This window comes from Octodon degus, unplaced genomic scaffold, assembly GCF_000260255.1.
Source record: "Octodon degus isolate 3935 unplaced genomic scaffold, OctDeg1.0 scaffold00147, whole genome shotgun sequence".
NCBI lineage: Eukaryota > Metazoa > Chordata > Mammalia > Rodentia > Octodontidae > Octodon > Octodon degus.
This window is the reverse complement of record NW_004524723.1, coordinates 5718503-5732965: the sequence shown is the minus strand read 5'-3', so window position 1 is coordinate 5732965 and position 14463 is coordinate 5718503. Positions and strand designations below refer to the sequence as shown.

Sequence of the window (14463 nt, the reverse complement as noted above, 5' to 3'; positions counted from 1 at the left end):
TATATATATAATTTAGTACAGGGTCTCACTACACAGATTGGATTCTAGGGATCCTCCTGTTTTCAGCCTCTCAACCACTGGGATTACAGATGCATGCCACCATGCCGTCTCAGCATGCCTCAGGGGCGGGGCCAGCATGGCATGCCGGAGATCAAACCCTTGGAATAGTCTTATTATAGCCAACTTACTATAATGTCACCTTCAATTACTAGCTTTCAATTACTTTCAACTTTAAAAAATTAAATTTTGGATAAAAGGTGGCATAAAATATTTCCTAACTTGGCAAATGCATAATCTCTTCATCCACAACTAAAGGAAATGTTCCTATTTAGATGTCAAAATACTTGAGACCTTCATTTATAGGTTTACCTACCTGTACATGGAAATTCTGGAAGGTAAGAGGTACCATATGCATTTAAGCTGAATGCAAACCACCACCCTTTACTGAAGATCATTCTTAGATATCAATTTCATTTTATAAAAACTTTAACCCTAGCAGCTACTAATAGGACAATTTTCACAACATTAACCACAAAATCCCTTGACCCAAGGAAAACCTTTTTATAATGCACCCCCAAGTGGGGGATCAAACAGCTGAAATGTTTATTTAGCACTAGAGAAATAAATTCAAAGTTGCCCATAAGTAGCCATTTACAATAAAGGATTTAGTTGACAGTCTAGTTGATAAAATATACTTACATATTTTTTTCTTAGGTAAAATCAGCAGCAACCAGTAATAATTCAGAGTATGGGACAATTGCTAATTTTTTTTGTTCTGTAACAATAAAGCTGACAATAAATGACCCAGAGTCCAATCAGCTTTATCTGACATATAGAAGGAACAATGCTAGGACAAGTTTTCAAAAGCAGTACTACTGACAAAAGGCAATAAAAAGGGTCTTGACAAGAACATAAAGTGTTCTACGGAGAACTCCTTTGTGAATCTCTTTTCTCCACGTCCGCCATCTTTCTCTTCCCCAGTGTTTCTCCATCCAGCCACATCTACTCGCTGCTCCTTCAGTGAACACACCAGGTGCCTTCACATCCCAAGTTTTCTGAATGCCCTTTCCCCACCAAAGTTCTCATTACACATATACACTTAGAAATTCTTAAAGGGGAGAGGGGAATGGAAGGAAAAACAAAGCTATGTTCCCTCCAATGAATAAATGAAATCACAAGTTTTCCTCCGCTGAAATTAACATGTTTTTGTGCAAGAAACACCTTGTGATGGAAATGTTCAATAAACTGAGAAATTATTAGAGAACTAAAAACCAGAAATTTCTAGTTCCCTCTTACAGTGCCATTTCTACAAAAGACTTCTTTACCAGTACTAAGTTCCAGCACATGAGTTATGGTAGGATCTAACTTTAATCAATTCTAATTTTTATACTTAAAAAATTATTTTATTATGAACACAGAAAGTTTACTTCAGATCTTAAGTTCATGAACTTCTAGAACCAGGAGCAAGATAAATTCTTCTGTTTTAGACAAAACAGATCACATCAGTTAAGTGGACTTCTAATTCATTCTTCGAGATACCTGCACTTGCCAGCAAAAATTCCCACTGTATGCTATTCGTACTAATGTGGAGAGATGTTGTGTGCTTTATAGTTTTATCCATTCAAGTTAATTTATAAAATTAAAAATAGAAGGTACATAATTTAAGACATTCTATTGAAATGACATTACTAGTAATTTACAATTTTTAAAAAAATCAGCCACAAAAAAGTCAAAGCTAAAAACAAGATTTTTACTATGAATCAGTGCTCTATTACCCTTCTGAAAGAAATTATACTTTAATGTGATGTAAAGGCAACATTGAAAGTTCTTTAAATTAACCACCTAATTTATCCCTAAAGTTACAAAGAATCAAAGTCTTTTACAGGTCAAGTGCAGTAAACTAAAATGTTCTCTCAGCACAAAGCAGCACTAGGAAAAGTAACAGTATGGATTGGAGTTGACAAGTTTTGCAGTGGCTGCTCCATCAATAACAATAAACATCAGATAGTATCCATCCCAGAGCACAGACACAACTACAGACTAGAGGCGAAGAATGCATCACACTCTTGGCTGATAAATGTCCTTTGTCTTTGAATCGACTTTCAATGAAGTGGATTGTTTTTTTAGAAGTTTAAATCAGGTCACATAAGTTGGCTGCTTAAATATCATGATGAGGTATGAAAGCTCTGAATATCCTTTACATTCAGCAGGATTTACCAGAGATGAATAATAGCTTGTCAGGGGCAACTCCAGATAGTTTTTACACTTTGGAATTATAATGAATTCTAGAAGAGTATAAGTTCTAAGGAGGCTTAAAGGGTATTCTCTGAAACAGAAGTGAGCAACTTTTCCTTCAGAATTCATTTGGAACAGAACATCACCAAAAAATCTTCTCTGACAGCATCCCAACATTGAATCATGATGGCCAACTAGCACCGAGAAGTCGTATTTGAACTCATTTGCAGTTCTCTTGGCAATTAAACTTATTTTTTCATTCCAGTCCAAGTACAAATGTGGATCAGTGAACAGAGTACTGGAAGCGCCATTTGCAGGTACAGATTGCAGTCATCATTAAATGAGCCAGAAGGTGGACACTGATTTTACCAGAGGTGGGGTAGGGTACTAGCACATAAAATAAAATGATGGGGAAACAATGAGGTTATTAGAAAAAGATTACTGCTCTTATTTGGGGTGGGCAAGTCATTTTAAGATTTTTTTTTTTTTTAAAGATAAGGATGTTACATCATAGGGATCAAATATGTAGCACAACTGTATTAGAATAAAGTTGCACCTAAGTGGGAGAAAACCAGTAAGTAACTCTACAAGTGCTAATTGCCAGTCGGGGTGGGGGTTGGAAAGCACCTAGGTAAACTCCAATTTACTGAGGACCTCAATCAGGACCACAAAGCCTGAAACATTTTTGTATTACAGAAACAGCCTCTAGTCACACTGGTTGAGTTTGGAAAACTGAAGAGTATACTGTTTTCTTACTTTTAGAAACTGAATTACAAGATATGTGTTCAGACTTTAAGACTCTAAGTCTTTATACCACCATTGGAACTGAACCACTTCCAAACCCTAAGACATGTAAAACCAAAGAGAAGCAAAAGCCAGACACATTAATATGTGCTCCTCTCCTTTCTGCTTTAAGGGATTGCAAACCAGTATTACATTAAGAGTCAAAGTGTTAATTCTTCAGCATTCCAGACAACTAGAAAGCACATTCACTGAAGGCTGAAGGTGAGGGAGTGGATGGTTTAACCTTAATATGTGAAGAATGGTGTCAATAAGAAAAAAACCATCCAATCTCAGTAAGAATTAATGTAAATTTGGCTAAAAAAGCCACCAGGTAATCCAAGGATTCACTGTGGAAGAACTCATGAAAGTACTCTGAAGCATACACAACAGGTCTACACATCTCCCTTGTCGCAAGTAGTTATGTGAAATTCAAGATGAAGGTTTAGTTTTATCTTTTAATGTCAGTATTTTTTTCCCACTTTAAAGGGAGTGAGGAGGAGTCCTCTTTCTTCCCCCACAGAAAAGGGAGCCACATTAGTATGTGTACATTCCCATGACTCTAACATAAGTGCGGATCTCCAAAGCCTAGGGATTTTTCCATAAGAGTGGGCCATTCTGGTTACCCTTTTATTACAATGGTATTTCACCACAAAGAGCCAGAGGTTTTCCAGATGTGTATAAGAGAGCAGGTGCGCAAGGCAAGCAAATGAGCGCAAACAGTATTATGGAAAACATTTGAGAAGTTAGCTCCATGAGGACTGTGGGCTCCACAAGAGAACTCGACTGGGTAGCCTGGTCTGACACAGGAACATGAAAGCAGAGTATTGCTTCAAAGCTGGAAACCTTCCATAGGAGCCTCACACTGCTGGAAGATGTACTGCTGCTGGCTAAGGTCAACCTGGGGAGCAATGCTGCTATCTTCATCTTCGGTCCCAAAATAATGCTCAATAAGATCAAAGGCCTTCTGGTAGATCTCTTGGTTTTCATGACTCTGTAGGAACTCAATTTTATCCAGACCTAGAAAGACAAATAAAGGAAAATCTTTATTGGAGACACTTATAAACTATATTTTTATCCTATATATCCTTCCTTGATGTAAACAAAGCTTCTCTACTTAGAATAGTATGAAAATTTTTATTACTAGGATTGTATCTGAAAATAGTACAGGGGCACCTTAGCTCATGAACTTAGCATTTTCTCTGATTCTGGAAAAGATGGTCATTCATATTCACACAGGAAAAATGACCTCAAATGTGTTCACTGCCCAATGCTGAGTCTGCAAACAAAGACAAAATTTTGCTAAATGCTCCTGTTTGCAGGCTGGTCACAAACAAAAGGGTTTGTGAACCAACCTACTACTGTATTATAAGCAGAAAGTTTACATACACATGAAAGACTGTCCACAGAAGTAGCAATCTACACAATAGTCACCACATCATTCACTATTTAGAGTGCTTTACTGGACTGTATCTATGGCCTAATTATTCTTGATCATCAGATTCTTCAAAGCATCTTACCATAAGCTTCTTCAATCAAAGCACAGTAAGGGTTAATGCCAGTGCCATTTCTTTTGGCTTCTTGTTCTCCAAGCCTCAGGATATTTTCCAAGCCATTTAAGGCAACCTGTACAATCTTAGAGTCCATGACAGTGAGAAGATCACAGAGTGGCTTGATACAACCCAGTTCTACTAGGTACCTAAAGTAATACAAAAACCAACTTAGTCAAATGAACTTTTTAATTATGTAAAGCTTTTATGAAATTAGTAAAGAGTCATTCTTAATTCACTGTATAGAGGAAAATAGGTACCCAGTAAATTTTACAAACTATACCTTATTACCAAAAAGCTACAAAAAATTAAAACTAATTCTCTAATAACATCTCCATTCTTTTTCCCCCTCATAATTTTGACTGCAAAACTCATTATCAACAATCTCTGTATTTTGGCTAGATTAATGTCATTTTTATTTCAACAGGAAGCCACGTTTTAAAAGATCTCCTAACAGGGCTGGCCAGATAGTTCAGCGGACTAAAACGCCTGTTTAGGCAGAGTGTAGCTGCCAGAGTCCAATCCCCTGCATGCCATGCCAGCCCCGCCCTGGGGTCCCAGAGATGGCCATTGAAACTATACGTGGTGGCATGCACCTGTAATCCCACCACGTAGGAAGTTGAAACCTGGAGAATCACTAGGAGACAGATCTACGTAGACCCTGTAGACCCTGCACCAAATGTATAACAAAAAAAGATCTCCTAAAAGCCAGCACAAGCTCAAGAGCCAAATCTTTCCAATGTGATTAGAACTGTACTAAAATAAGTTATGAGAAACTTGTGGAAAGAATAATACAAATGTAAGTATAACCACAGCCAGTATTTTTCTTTTAATTCAGACAGAATTTAACATGTAATCAAGATTATAATCAAACCAAGACACAATGTCATACTCAGCAGATATTCATGTCATTTTGTATTGTTTTAATTTCTCAAATTGTGTATAGAAAGGCAGAGATAATCCAGGTACATTCTATGGATAGGAATGTTTTGGAGCTTATTAAACTAGTGTTAATCCACTTCTCTTTCCACACTGCTTTTTATTTAACACATTCACAACTAGGCCGTACATTTATGATTGTCCCATAGGGCAGCATGTACCAGCCAAGAACTTCCTGAGCTGTCCAATGGGACAGAGATACATGTAACATCAGCGGTGTAACATGTTTAAAAAATGGGGGGACATGTTTAAAAAATAAAAAAATAAAAATGAATTTCTAGCCAGGTTTAAAAAAAAATAAGAGGCAGTCAGGCCTCGCGCGGTGCCCGGGCCGAGGGCCTGGCTCTGGCGCTGGGAGAGTTGCCAGCGCGTAAGGCCCAAAGCACGCTCCATGCGGGCTTGGGAGTGCAGTAGACGTGCTTCGTGTATCTCCTGAAGATTCCAGAATCGTCCACCCGGAGCGCTGCAGACGCCATGCCGAGACCCCAAAAAAGGCTGGTGGGGGCCGCTGGCCCAGACAAGAAGGGGCTATCAGTAAAACGCACTAAAACTAAGAACTCAGATGAGACATCAGGTCACAAGGAGAACTCCAGTCCACAGGTGACTCCAGACCTAAAAAACTGTGGACAGAATCTAAAGAACTACTGGCTGATGAAGTCAGAGCCTGAGAGCCGACTAGAAAAAGGTGTTGATGTGAAGTTCAGCATTGAGGACCTCAAAGCACAGCCCGAGCAGATAGCCTGCTGGGATGGTGTCCGAAACTACCAGGCTCGGAACTTCCTTAAAGCCATGAAGCTGGAGGATGAAGCCTTCTTCTACCATAGCAACTGCAAAGAGCCAGGCATCGCAGGACTTACGAAGATTATAAAGGAGGCTTACCCAGACCACACACAGTTTCAGAAAAACAATCCCTATTATGATCCATCCAGCAAAGAGGACAGCCCCAAGTGGTTCATGGTGGATGTACAGTTTGTTCGGATAATGAAGCGTTTCATCTCCCTGGCTGAGCTTAAAACCTACCACCAAGCTCACAAAGCTTCTGGTGGTCCCTTGAAACACATGGCTCTCTTCACTCGTCAGAGACTGTCAGTTCAGTCCCTTACACAAGAAGAGTTTGATTTTATTTTGAGCCTGGAAGATAAGGAACCAAGTTAACAGAGGCACTCTTGCTGAAGACAAGCCAGTACTCCAAAGAGACAGCCTTTTAGAGGACAGAAGAAAGCTTGCATGCAACATCGCTGGGGACTGTTTACCTAGGTGGTTTTGAGTACTTTTTTCAATAAAAGATTTAATATTAGAAAAAAAAAATAAAATAAGAGAGAGAAGACACACAATTACTAATATAAGGAAAGTGATCACCACTGATCCCATGAACACTAAAAGGAGAATATTACAAACAACTCCATGTTCATAAATTTCATAACTCTGATGATGAAACGAACTAACTTCTTCAAAGACATAATCTGTCAGAACTCACAAGAGAAATGGATAATCTGAACAAACTGTATGTATTAAAGAAGCAACATTAGTAATTAATATTCTAAGACAGAAAGCACTACTATTAGATGGTTTTACTGGCAAATCAGCCAAACATTTAAGGACAAAATGATACCAGTATTCTAGAATCTCAACTACAAATCAGAGGCAAAACTGAACATTGAGTTCATCTCATGATGCCAGCATTTCCCTCATACCAAAACTCCGTATTAAAACAAAGGAAATTACAGATCACAATATCTCAAGTACATGCAAAAATCTTCAACAAAAATGTTACCACATCATATCCTATAATTCTGTAAAAAGAATTACACATTAAGTGGGATTTATTCTATCACAAACTGACCCATCATTAAAAAAAAAAAAAAGTAACTATCACATCAACATATCACTTCAACAAGAAACATCTAACAAAATCTAATACCTATTATTATGGTTTGTGTCTAGTTGTCCCCCCAAAACCTCATGCAGTAATGGGGTGAGGACTTCTAGAGTTTGTGATTAACTCATGAGCCACTGGGATTATGTGTAATCCAAGGCTGGGATTATGGGTTTTAGTACTGCTGGGATTATAGATGTGAGTACTTCCCCCAGCCTGGGGCAGAGAGCCTGAATGTAATATAAGAGACAGAGAGAGAGACAGACTTTCTGTAGCCATTGCACTTTGTTATTGTTGTTGCTGTTCGGCCACCATGAACTGCTGCTCTCTGCTATGTGCCCCTCTTCCTTGAAGCCAGCTGAATATGGACTGAAACCTCCAGTAACTGTGAGCTAAATAAACCTTTCCTTCCTTCATTTTGGGTGTCGGGTATTTGTCCCAGCAATGAATGAAGAGTAACTGACACCTATTCATGACTAAATAGAAGGGCTGGGGACATAGCTTAGTGGCATAAGTGCCTACCTGGCAAGTACAAAATCCTGAGTTTGATCCCTGGTACCAAAAAAGAAAGAAAAGCAGGGCATGATGGTGCACACACCTGTAATCCCAGCACCCTGGGAGGCTGAAAAGATCACAAACTGTAGCTCAATCTAGGCAAATACAGCAAGTCTGTCTCCAAATGAAAATGTTTTGAAAGGGATGGGGACATAGCCCAGTATAAATACCATGTGTTCAAACATCATCTCCACAAACAAAAAAATCTCAGAAAACTAAGATAAGAGGGAGCTCTGTTGACCTGAATTTAAAAAAAAAAACACTTTAACAACAGCATACAGCCCATATATTTAATAAAGAGAACACTGGGAACAAGGGATACACTTGCTTATCCTCAGCACTACACCTGAAGTCCTACAACAAAGGAAAAATAAAACCGTGTGTGTATGTGTGTTTCACTAGTGAATGATCCTAGGACCTTCACTGAGCTGCATCCTTAGCCCTTTTTTAAAATTTTGAAATAGGAGCTAAGTCACTAAACTGCCCAGGCTAGACATGAGCTTGCAATCCTTCTGCCACCTCAATTTATCAGCATGCTAGGATTATCCGCATATACCACCAGGCCTAGCTAAAACTTTACTTTCAGATTATATCAATTATCTATATAAAAAAAAAAAAAAACAGTTACAGCTTACCCCAAATCTTTTCGACTAATAAGCAACTATAGCAAGGGTTTCTTTTTTACTTCATATATATATATATATATATATATATATATATATATATATATATGTATTTGGCTGTTATAGGGTCTCATTATGCAGCTCAGACTCTTGGTGCTCCTCTCCTTTCAGGCTCCCCAGTGCTAGGATTACAGGTGGGGGCCACCCCTCCCACTCCCCAACGCCTGGCCAGTTCAGGCCACCCTGCAAGTAGGGGGCTGGCACAGCAAGTGGTATAGTTCTGGAGTTTGCCTAAGCTTGCCTAAGCAAGTGTTTAGTCCACTGAGCTATCTCACAGGCCCCTATAGGAGGGTTTTCTGATGATACAAGGTTAAAATGAAAAATTTAATTGCTTTGCTATATGTAATAAACTGTAATTTGGATTTACAAGCAAAGTATTTACTGTTGGCATTACAAAAGTATGAATCTAACAAAATAGGTACAAGGAAATAGGTGTACAAGGAAAATCTGCCATAGAAAGAAGAGACGCAAAACATGTATCTAATAAAAGACTGTGGCCAACACATACAAACCAGCAAAGGACTGCAGTTCAATTCCCAGCTCTTCAAGCTGTACCAGACCCTTGAGGCAGCCTGAACTAGAAAAAAACAAGCAAACAAAAAACCCTCCAATTATAGGGCCAGCCAAATAGCTCACCAGGTTAAAGCACCTGCTTAGGCAGACACGAGGCCATGAGTTCGACCCCGGGGCCTGCGGTGCCGGCATCACCCCCAGGGGTGCACTAAGACAGCAACTGAGACTGGACATGGTGGCGCATGCCTGTAATCCCAGCACTTGGGAGGCTGTAAACAGGAGGATCACTACGAGTCTGATCTACGCAGTGAGACCCTGTACACCCTGTCTTAAAAAGACAAAGAAAAAAATACAAACCACTCTAAAAATTCAACCATAACAAAATAGAAAGTCACTCAAAAGACAGTCGAAGATCTGAATCCCTCACAAAGGATACACACATGGCAAATACAGTTATCAGACAATGTTCTACACCATTACCTAATGCTATCAGGGAGCTAACAAGATAGTAAGATGTCACTGAACACTACTAGGAATGATGGGACGCTCACACACAGAAGATGCCAACTGTTGGCAAGTGTGTTGGCAGCAGGAGGCTTGCTCAGTGCACTGGAGATGCCCAAGGAGACAACACTTTGGAAAGGGGACTGGCAACTTCTTAATACATATCTTTACCAGTTTGTTTTCTGTAATTTAGACTATGATTTTTGTAATCATCGCTCAAGTTCCTTTTCACTTGAGTAAAAAACTTCTAGAAGATGGGTAATTCATTAGGAATATGAATTTTATAAAAGGAATGTAACAGTTCTCTAACAGGGCAAAACGTACCTGCTTATTTATTTATTTATTGGTACTGGGATTGATCCCTGGACCTTGTGCTTGTGCAGGTGCTGTGCCACTGCTGAGTATTTTAAATTTTAAAAACTTAAAAAAGGAATGTAGCAATTAGCTTCTGTAACACCAATTAACTTCTGTAACAGAGCAAATTATAACTATTTTTTTTCATTTTCCCCCTCCCCATAACTGAGTATTTTCTGATGAAAGACAGTGAATGGTATTTTAGAAATGTTTTAAAAACAGTATGTTTTTAATGAGCTGGGCACATTGGCAGCAATCAGGAAACAAAGGCAAGAGGATTGCTGTGACTTTGAGGCCTCCCTGAACTACACAGTGAGACCCTGTCTCAAAAAAACAAGTATATATGTTTAGCTATTTCAATTTAGCAAACATATTTTAGTTGAGCACAGAGGTGCATGCTTATCATCCTAGTTAGCTGGGAGGATGAGGTCAAAGGATTTCAAGCATGAAGTCAGCCTGGGTAGCTTAGCTCAAGGGCCTGAGTTCAATCCCCAGTTCCGCCAAAAAACAAAATAAACCAAAAAAAAAAAAAAAAAAAAAAAAAAAAAAAGAAAGAAAGAAAGAAAGAAAGAAAGAAAGAAAGAAAGAAAGAAAACCTATCCTGCCTAGCATGCATAAATCCTGGGGTTCATTCCAGTGAAAGAAAGTACTGCGTGTGTGTGTGTGTGCACCTGCACACAAGCACAAAGGCAGAGAGAGATAGACAATGGCACTAAAAAGTCAATTAATAATTACAAATCTGAACTTGAATATGAAGCTTTAAAAAGAAAAGATCCTGTATTACTCCATGTTATTTTTTTTTGTTTATTTATTTTATTTTTTTATTTATTTATTTATTTATTTGGTCCAGGATCTTGCTATGCAGCTCAGACTCATAGTGATCCTTCTGTCTTAGCCTCCCCATCTCCAGGATTAAGGGCGCGTACCACCACACCTAGTTTCAGTGGCCAGCATGGTGCTTTTGGGGATCTAGTGCTGGCATGGCATGTTACTCCATGTTATTACCATCTTCAATAGCCAACTTAAAATCATCTTCATGAGTTTGAAAAGACATGTAAGATACTATGTTTCTAAAGACACTTGAATGTCTACCTTGAGTAATCTGCCCATAATAAATTTTACCAAAATGGATATTGCAATATGTTAATCTGCTTGTAAATGTATCTTCTTTGTCTGGTCAATTGTTAGTATTATTTTTATTTTCTAACTCCAAACAGAATACTGTTAAAATAAGCATTTGCTGACTGCCTTAATCTGACCCACAAAACAACATTATAAGAAGTAAGGGCTGGATGCGATAGCTCAGTAGACTTAGAGCCTGCTTTGGCAAGCACAGGGACCAGTGTTTGGTTCCTGGTCCCATATGCCATGCTGGCCCCACCTCCAGGACGCACTGAGCCAGCAACTGAGTCTGGGGTGGCAGCGGATGCCTATAATCCCAGTGCTGGGGAGGCTGAAAACAGAAGAATCACCAGGAGTCTGAGCTGCATAGTGAGACCCTGTACCAAATACACAAAACAAAAAAAAAAAAAAAAAAAGAAAGAAAAAGTACCTATGTATGTTACATATGAGGGAGTGGTGAATGGTTTCACTCCTTGGAAACCATTTTCTCGTCTGGTTTCCTAATTAATAACACTAAGACTAGCTAAGTGTCTAGGTTCCATTTTTTTCTTCACCATTACTTTTTCTACTGGCAGTACTGATGTCAAGCAGGTATAGTGGTCACATCTGTAATCCCAGCAGTCGAGAAGCTGAAGTAGGAGGACTGCCAAGTTGAAGGCTGGCCTGGGCCTCACATGAGCTCAACACCAGCCTAAACTATATAGCAAGACCTTGTCTCAAACAAACTAACAAGCAAACAAACAAGATGTCAAAAAATTTATTTTTAATTATATGATGCTCATTTGAAGAAGTTTGTTCCATTCAATATTTAAGGCATTCTCTATCCATTAATATTTACACTGCTATCAATGAAACCATTTACATTAAAAAATGACTCTAAATTTCTTCCCTTATTGAAGACCACAGTACTTAAAAAGACATGTGCATCTACTGAATTTAGCACTTGATTCCAAAGTGCTTCTCTTCCAAGAATGGTCCAATTCTTCTATTGAGACATCCAAACTAGAAATAGGTAGGGCTGTCTATCAAAGCTAAGATCTTTGCAACCTTCTATATTATCCAAGCGTTTTTGACTAAACAGCTGCAAAGTAGGGTGAAGCCATCCTAGAAATATTTCTATTACATGAAATCTCAATAGATACTTTCAGCAAAGGAAATGACAGGTGTAAAAAAAATTAAGTGTACATAAGTCTAATTATGGCACTGAGAAAAATCTTCCAAAGGGCCAGAATTAAGCATTCTTATTAAATAAGATCACCTCTTCCCTTGCTTCTCAAATATAGTTAATTTTTATTCTAGGTAGTATTGAGGAATAGGTGTTTTAAATATAGTAATAAATGTCCCCTTAATTTTACAAGATGCTACTTGATAAATAACTTACTTGATCTGCTCAGCTGATCCTCCAGAAGTTGCATTTGTGATGGCCCAAGCAGCTTCTTTTCTAGTTCGAAACTCAGCAGTTTGTAATATACTAATGAGAGCTGGGAAAATGTTAGCATCTATCACAGTCTGAAATTAAAGAAAAACGGAAATGGAAAAAATTATTCTTAATACTCTGTGATGGTTGTTCTTGATGCTATTGGGCTGGTTGGCTTAGCAACCACCCAGGGCACTGGTGGAACACACTTCAGAACCTATTAGGGAGGACCATGGGGTGTGGCCCTGGTATCCATACCTGGCCCTCCTCTCTAAGGGTTTCTTCTATCTTTTTCCATGCCCTGTATTCCAGCCACTGTGAACTAAGCAGCTTTGCTCAGTCACACCCTTTAGTTGTGTCATTTCTGCTTTGGAGCCAGAAACACCTGAATCCCCTACAGTAGGAGCCAAATTAAACCACTCTTCCTCTAGGTTGTGGGTGTCCAGTATTGTGTCCAGAAATGGAAGGGCTGACCAATACATAACCAATTATAACTTTTAAACAAGTTTCACTAATGACACCCATTCCCTCATTAAAAATAAAATTGGAAGTAGTGAAAGTCCTCATTATCCTTAACTTTAGCCTATACGTGGTACCATGAATAACACCCTCACAGAAGTCTGTGGTCTTAAAATCTAATTTTTTCACTGAGGTTTTCCCTCTTCTATTGTCTACATTTTTCTGTTCCCAGGAATAGTCAATCAAGTTCAATTCTCTGCTCTACTATTCTCATTTCTCTCACTACATCGACTCTCCCATGCAGACTATAACCAGAAGCTCCAGCTTGAAGTAGCAGCAGCAGCAGCAGCAGCAGCAGCAGCAGCAGCAGCTTACTTTAGGTCTGCTACTCCTCTCAGACACATAATCTCTCCTCCACAGCAGTTTTCCCTTTAAATTTCTGCAAAACTCAGTTTTTATGGATTCATTCTAAATTCACATAGCTTGTCTCCTTATCATTCGCAATTGAACACATCAACAGTCCATCTCTTCCGGTCCTTTAGAATCACTACTATCATTTTCCAAGTCATCACCAGCCAGTGAAATTATCAGAGTGTCCTTATGCCCCAGTGTGCTGTGCCAGCCCCATCCCTGGGGCTTGCTGAGACATGACTGAGACTGGGCGTGGTGGCGCACGCCTGTAATCCCAGCACTTAGGAGGCTGAAAACTGGAGAATCAAGTCCGATCTGCATAGTGAGACCCTGTAGAGCCTGTACCCTGTACTAAAAACATAAAGTAAAAAAAGAATGTCCATATGAGTTGGATTGAGTACTTCTACTTCGTCCCAATTACATATTACCATTAAACTCATCTTCCTAAATTAACTTCTTCATGTTTTACATTGGCTCAGGAATGTAATATAGGGTTGGCAAAATTTCCTGTAACAAGCAACTGAGAAGTTCTGCCAAGGTCCTAGAGGTGACAAGCAATCAACCAGAGCTAAAATCTCATACTACAAATTGGCATGATTATGACTCTGAATTCCTAATTCAGCTCTCTGCAATTGGTTAACCAAGCCCTCCCAGCCAAGATCTCCTTATGCTATACCAGTGAACGATATCTGTGAAATTTATTGAAAGGACACCTATTATTGGTCCTGTTATTCCCTGGAGATATCCTGGAGGAAACTTTTATTTTTGAGCCTCAGTTTCATTTTTTTTAAAATTTTATTTCTATTAGTAAATAATAATTACATATTTACAGACTAAACTGTGGTACTTCACCACACACATTAATGATGATTAATGAGATTTTAAAATCAGATGACTTCTATGATTTCAGTTAGTTCCAAGTCTCCTAAAGTCTAAATCCTGTGTTTCTCAACCTTCTATTCAATCTCAATCATGGCTCATGCTGAACACCCTGGCCCACTGCTTGTCTTCTACATAGGTTGCTTTCCCCCTAACAGACAGGCAAAAACCATTTAAAGAAAAACA

General features: G+C 38.8%; 1 protein-coding gene and 1 pseudogene across 2 annotated transcripts in view; one reads left to right on the top strand and one right to left on the bottom strand.

Annotated features, from left to right (window-relative positions):
* Positions 1-1056: 1056 nt before the first annotated feature.
* Positions 1057-14463, bottom strand: part of Kpna1 (karyopherin subunit alpha 1) — a 79096-nt gene continuing 65689 nt past the window's right edge. For both annotated transcript variants that reach the window (XM_004642192.3, XM_023702196.1), the window contains exons 12-14: positions 12493-12620; positions 4536-4714; positions 1057-4035 (exon numbers count right to left, since the gene is read on the bottom strand). In XM_004642192.3, the coding sequence (XP_004642249.1) occupies positions 3848-4035; positions 4536-4714; positions 12493-12620 (495 nt within the window). In that variant the 3' untranslated portion in view covers positions 1057-3847. The remainder of the gene's footprint in view (positions 4036-4535; positions 4715-12492; positions 12621-14463) is intronic.
* Positions 5815-6732, top strand: LOC101570083 (annotated as a pseudogene).